Consider the following 16,317-nt stretch of genomic DNA (forward strand, 5'->3'; position numbering starts at 1 on the left):
CCCAGCTGCCCGCAGCCCGCTGGGGCGTGAGTATTTTCGAGGCAGCGTCCACCACCTCCTACTCGTGGAGGCTGCGGCACTGCCACGGTGGGGCAGACTGGGGGCGCCCGTCTGCTGGGGGCGGGGTCCTCCCCGGTGTCCACCTGTGGCCTCTCTGACCCTCTGTGGACACGGGAGGCCACAGCGGCATCTCTGCCGTCAGTTCTGCCTCTGTCCTCACTGAAGACCGTCAGACGGTCGGCGTCGGACGGCCTGCTGTAAAGATGCGCCGAAGGATCGGGCAGCCCTGGGCACGGGGTCCTGCGGGCTCTGCAGCCATCGGCTGGGCCCTGAGAGCGGACCGTGCCCGCCTCTGTCACCCCCGCCCCGTCTGCTCTGCCCTGGCAGCTGCTCGCCGAGGATGCGGACAGCCCGCCCAACGCGCAGATCCGCTTCTCCATTGCGGGTGGTGATCGGGACGAGGAGTTTGCCGTGGATCCTGTCCTGGGACTCGTGAGGGTCAAGAAGAAACTGGACCGGGAGCGGGTAGGCGCCTGGCTCTCCCCGACACCCCTCCCTGGCGTCAGGCCAGTCCTGTGGGGCGGGGCTGGGGGGTGTCTCAATGCCTCACGCGCCGCACCGGGTGGGAGCTGGACACTGAGTGGGTCTGCTGCCCCTGGGGCGGCCAGTGTCTGGCCACAGAGACTTCAGAGAAAAAGCAGAGAGTATGCGCCAGAGGCCCGTGCCCACTTCCACCAGGTCCTGAACGTTGTCTTTTGGAACCAAAAACACGTGTCTGCAGCGTACACTGACTAGAGAAGAAGCGCGTGTCAGCACTGAGAGCAGAAGGCCCTGGGGCTGTGCCCTCCGGCCTGTGCGACGGCCACTGCTTGGGCATGGCCTGCGCAGGGAGTGGGCTGGGCGGGCCCCCCAGGGGACACTGGACGGTGGCCCGAGTGGGCAGAGGTGCTACTGGCCTCTCTGGGTGGAGACCAGAAAGCTCTCAACACCTGCAGGGCACAGGTCAGCCACGGGCGGGACAAGGCCCAAACCTGGCTTGTGGCCGAGGCGGCCTGGCCTGGGGCCCCGAGGGTGCTGGCCAGCCCGAGCCCATGAGCCCGTCACCCGTGCAGAGCAGGCTGCCCTCTGACCAGCCCTGACCCGGCAGGTGTCTGGATACTCGCTGCTGGTCCGGGCCGTGGACAGCGGCCTTCCCACCATGTCGGCCACCACCACCGTCAACATCGACATCTCCGACGTGAACGACAATGGGCCGGTGTTCACACCCACCAACTACACGGCCGTGATCCAGGTGAGCCACCCCGGCCTCTTGCCGCCCCATGCTGGACGCTTATGGGCCAGGGCCGGAGCCGCCACTCACCCACGGTCCCCGCCAGACGCCCACCAGGAGGGCCGCTCCAGGTCGTGCCCGCACCCTGGCCCCACGGCACAGGGAAGGGGTGGCAGGGCCTGGGAAGCAGTTGTGTCCGCTGCAAACACAGCTCTGCCCCCAGCCCTGGAGGTCAGCCCAAGCCTTCCGCACAGCGCTGACCGCCGGGCCTGCCGTCAGGGGCACCCTCTTCCTGCCTCCGAGTTGATTCTAAAGCTGCCCCAGCTCTAGGCACGGGGCATCTCACCCGCGTGTCCAGAGCTGGAAGCCCAAGGGCAGCAGGTGGGCCCAGTGCAGGGTCGCCTCCTGGGCACACAGAGGAGGGGACCCCTCCTCACCTGGGGCCCGGAGACGCTGGAGAACCAGCCGCCGGGTCCACTCTGGCCTCAGGATCAACCCCGAGTTCAGGGGCTTCATGGGCAGAGGGAAGGCAAGTGAACCTGGCCCAGCTGCGAGCATTCCCGCAGCCCCCCCGGCCCCCCTCCAGGCCGCTCTCAGCCTCCCCTCCCCGTCTGCCAGCCCCAAACAACGGTTTTCTGCTCCACACTGGACGTGACGCCACGTCCACCAGCCTGACCACGCTGCCCAGCACTGGGCTCCCACACTCCTCTCCAGCCCGCCCCAGTCCAGTTCCGGCTGGGCCCACCCAGTTCCCGCTGTAGCTTCCAGGGGCCTGGTGTCCAGAGGCCCGGGATCCCGATCTTGATGACCAGACGGCCACTGAGAGCAGGGGCAAACTAAGGGGTGCCAAGGCTGTGTCTCTCTGAGGTCTGTGCTGCATGTCCCCCTCAGACAGCGTCCCCCCCAGCGTCTCCGGGTCCCGGGAAGCAGTAGGACGGGCCTGTGTCTCCATGGCAACAACAGGGGCCCAGGGGTCCCGGAGCAGCACCCCCAAGCCAGGGTGCCCCTACCTGTCTCTGCCCCCGAGAAGCGTGGCGGAGCGGGCGTCTCCTCGACGACAGAGTCCTCCACGGCCCCAGCAGAGCTGTGGGCTCGGGCGCCTGGAAATGCCGCAGAGGAATCCGCGCACACCAGGCCCCGGCCTCCGGGACGTCCGCGGCGGAGCCCCAGGGAACACCTGCTGCCCTCGGGACGCCCTGGCCCTGCCTTCCCCGGGCCCAGCGCCGTGCCCGCGGCCGGGGCCTTGTGAGCGCAACTCAGGTGACAGCGCCCCTTCCTCCGCCCTCCCGCAGGAGAACCAGCCGGTGGGCACCAGCGTGGTGCAGCTGGTGGTGGCCGACAGGGACTCCTTCCACAACGGGCCGCCCTTCTCCTTCGGCATCCTGTCGGGGAACGAGCAGCAGGCCTTCGCCGTGGACCCGCGGGGCACGCTGCGCTCGGCCGTGGTGTTCCGGCAGGCCCAGGCGCCCGAGTTCCTGCTGTGCGTGCAGGTGCGGCCGGCGGGGCTTCAGCTCAGGCTGTTTCACACCCGTAGAAGCCGCCCGGGCGGAGGGGGCCGGGGGCAGGGAGGACGTCCCTGGGGGAGAGCGGCAGTTGCCGCATCCTGGCCGCTGGGTCCCCAGGGCCTGGAGTCCCAGCATCCTCGAGGGAACCCAGCAGGAGCCTGTGGGCAGGCGTGGTGGACTGGCTCGGAGCCACGGCAGGCGCCCCACGGATGCCCAGGCTGAGCTGCCAGCGCCGAGGCCCCCTCCAAGAAGCTGAGGGGCTGTCACGGCCACACCGGCCCCCGGGGCACCCATGTCCTGGGGTGGGGACAGTGCCTGTGCCCTGCATGTGCGGCCCTGCATCCCTCCCGTGTGGCCCCTGCACCATGGCCTGAGGGTCACTGCCCGAGCACGGCTGGCACCTGTCTCGGGTGGAGCCCGCAGAGCGCTGCATGGCCAGCACAGCCTCGCTGGCCCCAGGGAGCAGGTTCCACAGCCCGGATTTGGTAGACACTAGACGGCCTCCTCCCCTGGCCACGTGTCAGTCGGCCTTCACCCAGCATGGGCCTCACCAGCCGGCACCTCCCTGCTCTACGCCGCCCTCGGGCTTCAGCCTCTGACCCGTCCCTGACTACAGTGCCCACCAGGCCGCGTCCCTCCTCTGACCGCCCTCTAAACCCCAGGCGAGCCCTGGCCTGGCTCTGTATGAATGGAACCTCACTGGGACCCAGACTTTCCTGGCAGCTGCCCCTGGGGGGATGGACAGTGGCTGACGGACCGCAGCCTGGTCGGCCTCACCTGGAGTGTGAGAACGGCTGCCAGTCCCGCCCCGCACGCCCCCTGCCGGCTTCCTGCCCCCCCCCCCACCAGCCTGTGCCCCAGGGGGTGTCTGGCTGCTCCTCCAGGTCTGACCTTCCAAGGTCATTTCGCAGACTGAACTCAGCCCTTCTCGGGCACAGGCCTGTCTGTCGCCCTTTGCCTTCCTGGCCTCTTTCTCACCTGACTCCGGTGAGGCTGAGAGGCGGCGACCTCTGCCCCACACCCCAGCTCACCCTCTCCTGAGACCGGCCAGCTGGCATCCAGGTCTCCTTCCTGACTGTCCGCTCAGCCCCTCTGGTCCCTGGGCCCATCACGGGGGGCAGATGGCCAGTGGGGCGCAGAGAACTGCCCAAAAGCAGCCACAGTCTTGTGTAAGGACTCCAGGGGTCAGCGACGCAGGCGCTTACCCCACCTGGCGCAGAGGCTGGCTGCAGCTCAGGGTGCACCCGGGCTTCCCCAGCGCCCCTCCCCGTCTCATCGGGAGGCCGCCCAACCCCGGGGCGGGGAGGAGAAGGGGCTCCGTGGTACCCCGGGGGAGCCAGTTTTCACTCTAGACCGTGCCGCCCCAGGAGGTTTCCCAAGGGTATGGAAAGGCCCCCGGGGAAGCGCCAGGAATCCCAGACAGACTTCTTGCCGGCCAGGGCCGCGGCACCTGTGTCCTCCTGCCCCCGCCCGCTGTGTCCGCACTGGCCAGCGTGGCAAATCACCCCCACTGGATGCTGGACAGGGCCGGAGGGGCCGTGGGGCCGCCTCGGCTGCCCTCAGCCTGCCTCTCCCCCGGCTGTTTCAGGCCGTGGACTCGGGCCGGCCGCCGCAGGCCTCGCACACCTATGTGCACGTGCGGGTCATCCAGGAGAGCGTGCACAGGCCCACGGCCACGCCCCTGGAGGTCTTCGTCGTGGCCCTGGAGGACGACTTCCCCGGGGGCGTCATTGGCCAGGTCCACGCCGCCGACCAGGACGCCTACGACACGCTCACCTTCACGCTAACGTCGGAGCAGAAGAGCCTGTTCAAGGTGGACAGCCGCGACGGGCGCATCACGGCCCTGGGCGGCCTGGACAGCGGCAAGTACGTGCTGAACGTGTCCGTGAGCGACGGCCGCTTCCAGGTGCCGGTGGGCGTGGTGGTGCACGTGGAGCAGCTGGCGCGCGAGATGCTGCCGCACACGGTCACGCTGCGCCTGGAGGACGTGTCCCCCGAGGACTTCGTGGGGCTGCACCTGCACGGCTTCCGGCGCGCGCTGCGGGCCGCGGTGCTCACGCAGAAGCAGGACAGCCTGCGCATCGCCAGCATCCAGCCCGCGCCCGGCGCACGCCAGCTGGACATGCTGTTCGCCGTGGAGAGGCGCCCCCGCGACTTCTACAAGCCGGCCTACCTGATCCAGAAGCTGTCGGGCGCGCGGCGGCACCTGGAGAGCACCGTGCGCATTGCCGCCATCCTGGAGAAGAACTGCTCGGGGCTGGACTGCCAGGAGCAGCACTGCGAGCAGACGCTGTCGCTGGACTCGCACGCGCTGCTGACCTACAGCACGGCACGCACCAGCTTCGTGTGCCCGCGCTTCCACAGGAGCGCGCGCTGTGCCTGCAACGGTGAGTGCGCCCACGTGCCTTGGGGCGCCCGCCCCCCACCCCCGCTGAGCCCTTGGGGCTCCCTGAGGGAGCAGGGAGGCGCGGGGTGCCAGGACAGCGTGCCCTGAGCCGGCAGCTCCCAGCACACAGGCAGGCGGACACGCGCGGAGCCCCAGCAGAGGCGGAGCCCCGAAGCCAGGGAGGCCACTGGGGGCGCTGGGGTGGAGCTGCACCCCGCATGAGAAGTAGGCTGGGAGCGGGCGGGGAGCGAGAGCCGGCGGACGGGGCCAAGGCCAGGGCGGCTTCAGGGCCTGCGGGCCCCTTGGAGTGGCGGGGAGAGGCCCTGCCCCTGGGCAGTACGGCCAGCTGGAGCAGACCCAGCGTCTCGGCCCGGCCTGCGGCAGGGGGGCAAGGCAGTGTGGGGGGCATGTGGGCTCCGCACCCCACTGAAGGTGCCGGCCGCAGAGGGGTGCCAGACTCCGGACAGCAGCGGGGCAGCGGGGGGCTGTGCACAGGCGGGGGCAGCAGGTCTGCTTGCCTGGAGGACAGGCCCGAGGCCCGGGAGCACCGTGGGGGCGGAGTCTCCTGGGCAGCCGAGGTCAGGCCAGCGCAAGCTGAGTGCCAGAGCCCCGGCCTTTGCTGGCCACCTGCCTGGCCCCGGGAGAGCACAGCTCCTCTGCTGGCCCCGCCGGCCCCTCCCTGACCGGGAGCCGTGAGTTCACTGCCCTCGACTAAGGCGTTGGTACCACCTGAGAGAGCGTGGCTGGGAGGCCTCTGTCCAGGGAGAGGCATTTGCAGAACGTGGCTTTATGTTCTCGGGGAGGGCAGGGCCCTGGCCGCGTCCCTCTGGAAGCTTCTCGGCAGCGCTGGGCGAGCAGGCGCGGTAGAGGAACCTCAGTGCCTCACAGACCGGCGTGTCCCGGCCTCTCTCCGCCTCTCCTGGGTGTCGCTCCACGATGGCCCCGCTGTGGCCAGGTGTGGGCCCGGAGCACGCAGCCCGGGGTACGCCTTCCCCACCAGGCGCCCAGCGTGTGTGGAGTGAGCCGCCGCCCTGCCGCCTGGGCCTCCTTGTGGCCAGACTGACGTGCCCAGGCCAGGCCGGCGAGCGGGCTACCAGAGGGACGGCGGGCTCAAGGGCTCGGGGGCCACCCAGCTCGTTAATCCCCGCGCTCCGGGCGCCACCCCAGTGAAAGGCCGCGGGAGCTCTGCCTGGCGTCTGCCGCAGGGGAGTCTGCAGCAGAATCGGGGAGAAGCCAGGGGCAGGGGCGGGTGGGGCGGGGGACAGCCCTCTGTGGATGGCGCAGAGCTTTCGGGGACGTGGGTGCCAGGGGCCCCAGGCCAGGTCCAAGGACTCGCCCGAGCCCACCGGCGGGGCAGGAGGCAGACTGCAGGGCCTCCTGGAGGGGGCGTGGGGGCAGCGCTGCACCCTCGGGACCCCGTCAGGTGCGCACTCCCAGGGAGCCCTGGCTCTGTGGGGTCCGGTTCTCGTCCTGCGACCCGACCCCTCCCGGAAGCCACGGTGCCGACGCCCTGGGCCGCCTGGGCTGGAGGTGCCCGCCTGGGCTGCTCGCCCCCTTTGAGGGGGCACATCCACACCCCCGGGGAGAGCAGCGCTGGATTCAGCGGGGAAGGGAGGCCCGAGAGGACGGCTACCCGCCTCACCTTCCGCAAGCATGTCCACTCTCTGACCAGCTCCCACCACCTGCTGGGGTGGCCACCGGAGCGGGGCGTGCAGCCTGCTCCTTGGGCTGGGGTCGCTCCAGCTGCGCTTGGCCCTGACGGCCGCCGAGAGCAGGCCGCGTCCAGACCGCCAGGCAAGGCCGTCTTGCTCACCTAGCAGCCTACTCAGGCCTGGACGACCCGGTGACAGTCCATGAGCTAAACGCCACGGGGGCAAGGCCCTGGACGTCCCAGAGGAGCCTGGCTTCCCGCCCAGCATGGGGACGCGGGTGCCCTCACCCCATTTGGCTGCGGGAGCCTGCTCTGTCGTGGCAGCCGCCTCCCCAGGGAGGAGCCACTCTGCCCACATCCATGTCCAGCTGGGGGCGGTCACTCACCACCCGGGCGCCACTCGGCCTTCAGGCTCTCTGGAGCCACGAGGGAGCGAAGCGTGGCTGAGTGGACACACAGCAGAGCTGGAGCCCCACTCTGGGCCTTCTGGCAGGGGGACCAGGGGGACCCCAGAGGATGTTCAGAGCCTCAGCAGGCAGACCCCGGCCCGGACGCCTGTTTGGAGGAAAGGAAAAGCAGCCTCTGGGGCCAGCGCTGGCGGCAGCACCGCCGGGCTCGCTCGAATGTCGTTAAACCCAGGACACACCTGTCTCGTCGCCGCTCCTGTGCGCCCAGCGGGATCGCGGGGCCGGCGTGGGGCGGGGTTGGGGGGGGGGGACCTGGGTCTGCGTGAGGCCAGCAGAGGAACAGGAGCCGGGGCTGGCTGCCGCCAGCTGCCTTGCAGCTTTTGCTTTAACCCAGGGGTGAAGAGAGCCTGAGCAGCCGGCGGCAGGCTGCTCGGGGGTACCCCCTTTCTCTGTGGTCTTCGCCCACCTAAACTCACCCCCCGGCAGCAGCCTGATTGCGCGTGAAGTATGTCACGCTGGGTGCGGGTCACCCACTGGGGCCTGAGTGCCGCCTCCTCGCGGGTGCTCCCGGGACCTCCCTCTGGGCCTTCTTCTCGGGTGTGAGCCTCAGACAGGCGGAGAGGAGCCTCCCCGTCGCGGGCGCCTGCAGCTGGCAGGGCGCAGCCACCGGGACCAGGACAGGGGCCGGGCGGGGGGGGGGTGGTTAGGACGCAAGGGCCACGCGGCCCAGCACATCAGACCGGTCAGGCTTTTCCTCAGAAATGTCTCCCTCTCCAGAAGCAGCTGCCCCTTGCGACGTCTGCGGTGGAGGCTGAGTCTGGGGGCTCGCGGGCAGACCCGGTGGGGAGGGGGGAGGCCACGGCTGTGGGAGCCGCGGGAAGTGCGGAGGCGCGGGCGCGCAGGGAGCCCGGCCCCCAGGCAGCCCCGGCCTGACGCAGCCACAGGCCGAGCCCGGAGAAGGCCCCGCAGGGCGAGCTCACCCGCCCTCCCACCCTCCGGCCCAGGGGTCCGGCCCGTCTCCGTGATGAACCTGCCTCTGCGGGTGGGAGGGTCCCCCCAGGGACGCTCATTCTGACAGGACTCTGGAGAAGCTTTTCCTGGAGGGGCCTCAGCCCCCCTCCCTGAACCCCACACCCTTCTAAGCCACATCAGTCCACCCTGAGTTTCGGGGGGGCATTCCACTCCTCGCCGCGCCCGCTCTGGGAAGCCCTGCAGCTTCCCCGGCCCTGGTCAGGGGGCAACTCCCGCTGCAGCTTCAGCCCGGAGCAGCTCCGTGGCTGGCCACGCCCTGCCCCCTTCGCACTGACCGTGGCTCTCTCTGTGGCAGGAGGACTGTGTCCGGGCGCCGACGACCCCTGCGTGGAGAAGCCGTGTCCGGGAGACATGCAGTGCGTGGGCTACGAGGCCAGCCCGCGGCCGTTCCTGTGCCAGTGTCCCCCGGGGAAGCTCGGCGAGTGCTCAGGTGCGGACGGGGTCCACGCCTCGCCTGAGTCAGGATGCTGGCCCCGACAGCACATGTCCACTCGACTTCCTCCCAGTGGGCCCCAGCGAGAGCCTGGCTGCTGGGGAGGTGTGCCGGGCGCTGCCAGGACAGGGACCGCGCTCCCGGGGCCGGTCGTGGTGAGGCTGCCACATCAGGGAGAGCAGGGGCCACTGCTCGGGTCGCGGATCCAGCTCCCTGGCCCGCTCTGGGGCTGCCATGGCCACATGAAGCCACAGCGCGGAGCAGAGGCCACTCGGGGGGCTGAGCCACCAGTCCGGAGCCCCTGGCGCAGGCGGGTCCCGGAACGCAGAGGCAGCCGTGGCCCCAGAGGGGACTCCGTGGGTGGGATGTCTCCACCCGCGACCCTGACGGCCCCGTCTCAGTGCTTCTCGGGCCCGCGCCCGCGAGGGGCTGTCCTGGGGCTCGGCAGCTGGCCTCGTAGGAGGAAGCGAGGGTGGCTCTGACAGGGCTTTCAGTGCGAATCAGAGACGGTCATGCCCGCCGCTGGCCCAGCACTCTGCTGAGCTTCGGGGCCCAGGCACCCGGCCCAGGGTCCTGACCGTGGCAGCCAGGGCGCTCCCGTTGCAGGCGCCCGGACGCAGCTGCGGGGAGGGGAGGGTCCCGCTGGCGGCCCCGGCTCAGCCTGAGCCCAGAGCTGGCCGCCGACCCCTTCCCACACGCAGGCCTGGTCCGCCGCCTCGCCCCCCACGACCCCCTCCACCCCGCCTGGCGCGTGGCTGCCCCCACAGCGGGTGTTTGCAGCCGCCCGTCCTCTCCCCGGCCCCTTCAGGACACTCGTCGCTCAGCTTCGCGGGCAACAGCTACATCAAGTACCGGCTCTCGGAGGACAGCAGGGAGGAGGCCTTCCGGCTGGCGCTGCGGCTGCGCACCCTGCAGGGCTCCGGGGTCGTCATGCACACGCGCGCCGGCCCCTGCCTCACCCTCAAGGTAACAGGCGCTGGGGCGGGGCGCTGGGGCCCTGTGTCCGGCACGTGGAGGGGTCCCAACCCGGGGCAGCGGCCCGTGTGTGCACCTCCCTCGGGGCTGGCCGGGGCCCACGGCACAGCCCTTGGGCCTCACGCCTGTGCCCGACCACCCTGTTGGAGACCCGGCCAGAGAAGATTCCGCATGGCCCACGCAGGGTTGTCTCCAACCTCAGAAACCCCCCAGATTCGTGCTCAGCCCACAGCACCTGTCGCCGTGAAAGCACACTGCACGCGGCTCTGGGGCGCACCCCACCTGGAGGTGGACCTGAGCCGCTACCCTGCTCCCCCGTCACCCCTGCTGGCCAAGAGGAGGTGCCCCGGGCGGGCCGGGCGGGCCAGGACCCTGCGCGGGCGCCTGACGTGGCGTGCCCCTCTGCAGATCGTGGACGGCAAGCTGTGGTTCCAGCTGGACTGCGGCACGGGCCCGGGCATCCTGGGCATCTCGGGCCGCGCGGTCAACGACGGCAGCTGGCACTGGGTGTCCCTGGAGCTCAACCGCAACTCCACCAGCCTGTCCCTGGACGACAGCTACGTGGAGCGCCGCCGCGCGCCCCTCTACTTCCAGAAGCTGCGCGCTGACACGGCCGTGTACTTCGGGGCGCAGGTGCAGGTGGGCGGCGCGGCGGAGGCGCGGGCCGCACCGGTGCTGAGCGGCTTCCAGGGTTGCCTGGACGCCGTGGTGCTCAACGGCCACGAGCTGCCGCTGCAGAACAAGCGCAGCAGCTTCGCCGAGGTGGTGGGCCTGACCGAGCTCCGGCTGGGCTGCGTGCTCTACCCCGACGCCTGCGCGCGCGGCCCATGCCAGCACGGGGGCAGCTGCAGCGGCCTGCCGTCGGGAGGTGAGTGGCCCCTGCACAGGCCGGTGGGGGGGCCGGGGGGACGACCCACAGGGCTCACGGGCCACCCTCCCTAGGCTACCAGTGCGCCTGCCTCTCCCACTTCACCGGGAGGAACTGCGAGGCGGAGGTCACGGCCTGCTTCCCCAACCCATGCCGCAACGGCGGCTCCTGCCACGTGGCGGGCGGCGCCTTCACCTGCAGCTGCGGCGCGGGCCTCACGGGCCTCAGGTAAGGGCCACGGCTGCACGGGAGGCAGTGCTGGGGGCGCTGGTGCCTGGCGGTGGCCTGGGCGTGGGGCACATGGACACCCCTCCCCGCGCTGAGCACACGTGTCTGCCGCAGGTGCGAGGACGACGTGGACGAGTGCGCGCGCGAGGAGTGCGAGAACGGGGGCGCCTGCGTGAACGTGTTCGGTTCCTTCGCCTGCAACTGCACGCGTGGCTTCGTGGGCCCGCGCTGCGCGCTGCGGCCAGTGCTCGTGCCCGACATCCGGGCCGGCCAGGCCTACGTGGGCAAGGAGGAGCTGGTGGGCCTCGCCACGGTGCTGCTGGTCATCCTGGTGCTGGTGGCGGTGTTCGCCGCCTTCCGCAGGAAGGTCTTCCGCAAGCACTACTCGCGCAACAACATCGCGCTGGTGCGGGACCCCGCGGCCGCCGCGCTGCTGCGCAAGACCAACGGCGCAGCCTTCCGCGGCCTGCGCGCCGGGGAGCCCCCGCAGGTGCCCGTGCGCCCCATGGCCTACACGCCCTGCTTCCAGAGCGACTCCAGGGGCAACCTGGACAAGGCCGCCGACGCGCTGGGGGCCGAGCACCAGGAGATGACCACCTTCCACCCCGAGTCGCCACGCATCCTGCCGGCGCGCCGCGGCGTGGTGGTGTGCAGCGTGGCGCCCAACCTGCCCACCGTGTCGCCCTGCCGCTCGGACTGCGACTCCATCCGCAAGGGCGGCTGGGACGCGGGCCCCGACAGTGAGTGGGGCGCACGGAGGGGCTGGGGAGACAGCCAAGTCCCCGGCCTACGGACATTCTCCTGGAGTGTGCCCCGCAAAAGCCCGGCTTGGGGAAAGCTAAACCCCGGAGCGGGGGTGGGGCCCGTGCCGGCTGCAGGCGCCCAAGCGCACTCGGTCCCCACACCCGGGCTGTGCCCTGGGCGGTCGGGAGGAGAGTGGTCTGGTCCAGGCAGACGCCTACAGGACCGGGGAGGGGCGGGTGGCGTGTTGGGGATCCCAGCTGAGGAGGGGAGCTGGTGCTGCAGGGCAGCTGGGCAGCAGCGAGGGCAGAGGCCAAAGCCAGCTCTGACTGATGACCGAGACCAGCCCCAGATGCGCAGGAGGGCGGGCAGCCGGGCGTCTTCCCGTGGGCCCTCCTGCGGGGTCCGCCGGCAGGAAGGCTGGCTGGGAGATCTGGGAAAGGCGCCCGGAGGCGGGAGGCAGGTCTGGGCTCTGTTGCTGAGGCCCTGAGCGTCCATCCGGGAGTCTCCGCTCAAAGCTCGCGGGGCCGAGGGCGCCGATGGGGGTCGCCGGGTCCAGAACCGTACAGCGAGGTTACTCCTGGCAGCAACGTGCCTGGGGCCAGGCCAGGAGGGCCCCAGTGACTGGGCTACTCTGCTCTATCCCTGCAGTCCACCAGGACAGAGGGGCCGAGGACCCCGGGGACGGGACGTGCTTCTCAGGCAGCAACAAGGGCAGCAGCTCGGAAGTGCAGTCCCTGAGCTCTTTCCAGTCGGACTCGGGAGATGACAACGGTGAGGCCGGGCCTGGGCTCCCGTCCTGGGGGGGGGGGGGGGGCGTGGCGGGCCAGGGTGGTCAGTGTAGGCTGTGATGCCACAGGGGCCGGCTCTGCCCCGGGACACAACACGACGGCGGGCGCCTCTCCACCTCCTCTGTGCGTGCACACCCCCCCAGAGCCTGATCCCCACGGCCCCTCCATGCAACTGCCCCCCACAGCACTCTGGCCCCTGGCGTGCGCCTGCGTCGTGCACCGTGGCTGCAGGCAGCTCCCGGGGACAATGGCCACACGCCTGCCCCGTGTGCAGGCCTGCCTCCCTCCCACCGCAGGAGAGGCCGGAGCGTTTGCCCTCCAGGCAGCCCCTACGGCTGCCCGTGCGCCCCGCTTAGCTCTTTGCCGGAGGGCGTGCCCGGCCGCCCCACGAGCAGGAGTGTCCAGTTCTCGCGGACGAGTGCCAAGCCCAGAGGCCCCCAGAGCCCCAAGGCGGCGTGTGGACAGCCCGGCCGTCCAGCGGTCTGTGAGGCTGAGGCCGCTGTGCCAGGAGCGGGCTGGCGGGGCTCCATGGGCGGGAGGTCAGGGGCTGCAGAGGCCCTGCCCACAGCAGGCACTGTCCCGCGCGGCAGGGGGTGTTCTCCCCCAAGCCTCGGCCCCTGAGAAGCTCAGTGTCTCAAAGAACGTCCCCGACATTCCGGCAGAACGGTGCCCAGCTGTCTGCCCAGCGAGCCTTTCTGGAGGACCGGCCGGCGTTGCTGCTGTTGAGGGCTCGGGGCTGGAGACCCCGCCTGCCCGGTGTCCCTGCGAGGCCGTGGGGGCTGCGGTGCTGCGGCCGCGCCATGGCGTCGGGGCGGGGGGGGGGCGGCGGCTGAGAGCCGCTGTGGGCGCCACGTGTCACTCACCTGACCTGTCCTCTCCTCCCGCCTTCTCTTCCGGCCACAAGCCTCCATAGTGACTGTCATTCAGCTTGTCAGCAATGTCGTTGACACTATAGAGGACGAAGGTACTTGCTCCCACCATGGCCTCCACGGAGGGTCCCGGGGTGCCAGCGTGTGGCTTAGTGTGGGGTGGACGCGGCCAGCGGCGGGCACAGGCGGCCTCCAGGGCCCTGCATGCTGCTCCGGGCGGGCGGCCTGCACGGCGGGCTCTTCTGAAAATCCGCCGAGAGACGTCCGTCCCACTGGCGGCGGGGAGCGTGGAATCCGCCTCTCGTGGGCTCCTGAGCGGCTGGTCCAAGGGGCGGGCCCCGGACGTGGGGCTGCAGCCTGCAGGCTGACCGCCTTCCGGCCGCGGCCCCGCGGCTCTGGAGGCCGGGCCCGGGGCGGGCGGCCGCCGCCTGCCATCCTCCGGCACCGGCCGGGGTTCTTGCCCTGCCCGCGGCCCCCGTCAGCCTCGCCTCTCGCTTTGTGTCTGAACAGTGTCCATCGTGGATCAAGGACAGAACTACAACCGAGGTGACCGGCAGGCAGGCCCAGAGTAGCGTTCTGCTTGCTCCTTTTGTGCCCCCCCAGCTGCTCTCCTCTGGGCTGTGCATGTGCCGCGTCTCACGGCTCCCCCCGCCCCCCCCCGCCCAAGGGCCTCCCCGCGCATGTGGCCCACAAGCTCCGCATGTGGCGAGTGGCCTGAGGGGGGCGGGGAGGGGCCTGGGGTGGCCAGCGGTGTGTGAGGTCACGGCCCCAGGCGCCACCCTGCCCGGGAAGCCAGCGCCTGGGCTGCAGGGTCGGCTGCTGGCCACCCCGGTCACTGTGCTCCCCGCCCCGCAGCCTACCACTGGGACACGTCGGACTGGATGCCGGGGGCCCGCCTGCCGGACATCGAGGAGGCGCCGCACTACGAGGGCCCCGAGGGGACGCCGGCGGCCGGGGCAGCGCGGGAGCTGGACAGCGAGTACTACCTGGGCGGCTACGACGTGGACAGTGAGTACCCGCCGCCGCCCGAGGAGGACTTCCTGAGCCAGGACCAGCTGCCGCCGCCGCTGCCCAGGGACGGCCCCGACCAGGACGAGGCCCTGGCCCTGGCCAGGCCGCTGAGCCCGGGCTGCCGCCGCCGGCCACACTTCCACCCCAGCCAGTACCTGCCGCCCCACCCCTGCCCCCACGACGCCCCCGACCCCACCACCTGCCCCTTCAGCACGTTCGCAGGGAGTCTGCCCAGGGCCCCGGAGCCGGCCGCCCCCCCAGCGGCGACCCCCTGTCCTTGCACAACCCCAGAGGCGCCTGGGCCCCGGACGTGTCCTCCAGCTGCGGCCTGGACGGGCCCGGGCTGGCCGTGGGTGACAGTGGGGGTGGGAGCGAGCCCGGCTGCCACCTGCCCTTCCTGGAGACGCAGCACCAGACCCAGGTGTGAGGTCAGCCCGGGAGGCGAGGGGCAGGGCCGGGGTGGAGGGAGGACGGCGGCCCCGCGGGACTCGGGGGCCCCTGTCCAGGCAGGCCGCCCGGAGACGGGCCTGCGGCTGCGGCAAGCCGCGCGTGCTCTGGCGGACGCTCTGCCTCGCCCCGGCGGGGCCCGCGCAGCCCAGCGGCCGGCCCCGTGGGGTCACTCCCAGCCGGCGAGGGGGCCGTGAAGACAGTCGCTGCGATTGGGGAAAGTCAGTCTTTTAGGCGAAAGAAAAGAGAAACACGTGTCGTGGAACGAGAGGATTGGCCGAAGCCTTTAAAACCCTCGTGTCAAGCGGCCGCCGCTGTCCAGGTGGGGCGGGGCGGGGCGGGGCGGGGCGGCGTCTGGCTCACCGTCCCCTCTGGGCGCGCTCAGGGCCGGGGTGGGCGCTGCTGGACCCTGAGGAAGGCGCCGAGGGAGAGCCGGGCGGCGGCTCGGGTCTCTGCGGGGCTGCGCGCTTGGTCCTGGCGGCCGCGGCCCGGTGGGGCTGCAGCGGCCGCCCTTGCGCCGGGCGCCAGGGAAGGGAGGGCCGGCCTGGCCACGGCGCCGCGGGTGGGGGCTCTGGTGTCGCCGGGACTCGCTCCCTGGAGGAAGCAGGGTCTGCTGGACGCCTTCCGCCCGATCCCCGCCAGCCTCGCCGGCGCGGAGCCGTTCGTGTTGTCCCAGCCGGCAGCGCCGTCGTTGGTTGCACTGCGGTGTTGTTTTAAAGAGAAGAAAGCCGAGCAGGGCCCGCGCGTGGACCGAGGGGGCGTGTCGGGCCCGGGGGTGCTCGCGCCGAGGGGCCCTTCCGCGCAGCTGACGGGCGCTGCCGTGTCCCTGCCGGGCCGGCCTGCCTCGGCCTCTGTGACGGTAGAGAAACGCCGGACCCTGCCTCCTCGTCCCGCCGACGTGACTTGGGCACGGCCATTTATACCCCCGGGTCAAAGCTGCGCCACAAAAGAAAAAAAACATGGCGTTTGGTTACAACGGTCACCCCTGAACCTGAGTCTGAGCAGAGGTGACGACTGGCCTCGCTCGGACCCGCTGCATCGCAGCTGCCTGGGCGCCGGCCCGCGTCCCCAGAACTGACCGGGGAGGCGCCCGGGACGCTGGTGCAGGGCCCAGGGGCTCCGCTCAGCCCGCACCCCTCCAGCCGCCTCTCCGCGCAGACCCCGGGGCCTGGGAGTAAGTGACCGCACTAAGGCTGCTCTTGAGGCCTTGGTGTTTTTCTGACCTGAGAAGCACATTTGCATCAATCATGGAGAAAACGACCGAATGTCTGGGGTCGAAGCCCTGCTCGTGACGCGAGGACGGAAAGCCGTGGGCGCAGAGCTGCAGCCTCCGGGGAGAGCGAGGGGGCGGGCACAGGACGTGCGAGCCTCCCTCAGGGCCTCTGTGGGGACGCGCTTCCTCCTGGACGCGGCCCCTTCCCTCCTGCACCCCGCTGTCCCCTCCTTGCCAGGACGGGGGAGCACCCGTGGGTGTGGGCGGCCCCCAGCACCGCGCCCCGTCACGCCCACGCTGCCCTCCCGGGCCTGGCCTCTCCTGCCCCAGGCCTGCTTAGGAGGACGGGGGCCGGACGGCTCAGCGTGTCTCTGGAAGCCCCGGGGCGCGCGAGAACTCCTCACACGTTTGTTTGCACGTTCCTCAAAGCCCTGCTTTTGCCAAATGGAGTCCTCTCGTGCGGGGCAGGAATGAGCAGGCTGAGCCCGGC

The 16,317-nt window shown here is 71.3% G+C and overlaps 1 protein-coding gene across 1 annotated transcript in view; it reads left to right on the top strand.

Annotated features, from left to right (window-relative positions):
- FAT3 (FAT atypical cadherin 3) overlaps window positions 1–14,607 on the top strand; it is a 123,255-nt gene extending 108,648 nt beyond the window's left edge. Inside the window, 14 exon segments of the mRNA XM_037504725.1 lie at window positions 388–525; window positions 1,148–1,291; window positions 2,563–2,760; window positions 4,364–5,162; window positions 8,547–8,681; window positions 9,493–9,650; window positions 10,068–10,527; window positions 10,602–10,755; window positions 10,870–11,495; window positions 12,148–12,270; window positions 13,192–13,251; window positions 13,667–13,702; window positions 14,012–14,434; window positions 14,437–14,607. Coding sequence (XP_037360622.1) covers window positions 388–525; window positions 1,148–1,291; window positions 2,563–2,760; window positions 4,364–5,162; window positions 8,547–8,681; window positions 9,493–9,650; window positions 10,068–10,527; window positions 10,602–10,755; window positions 10,870–11,495; window positions 12,148–12,270; window positions 13,192–13,251; window positions 13,667–13,702; window positions 14,012–14,434; window positions 14,437–14,594 — 3,612 coding nt within the window. The 3' untranslated portion in view covers window positions 14,595–14,607.
- Window positions 14,608–16,317: the final 1,710 nt, after the last annotated feature.

This window comes from Talpa occidentalis, unplaced genomic scaffold (genome assembly GCF_014898055.3).
Source record: "Talpa occidentalis isolate TD23 unplaced genomic scaffold, MPIMG_talOcc4v2.1 talOcc4.12, whole genome shotgun sequence".
NCBI lineage: Eukaryota > Metazoa > Chordata > Mammalia > Eulipotyphla > Talpidae > Talpa > Talpa occidentalis.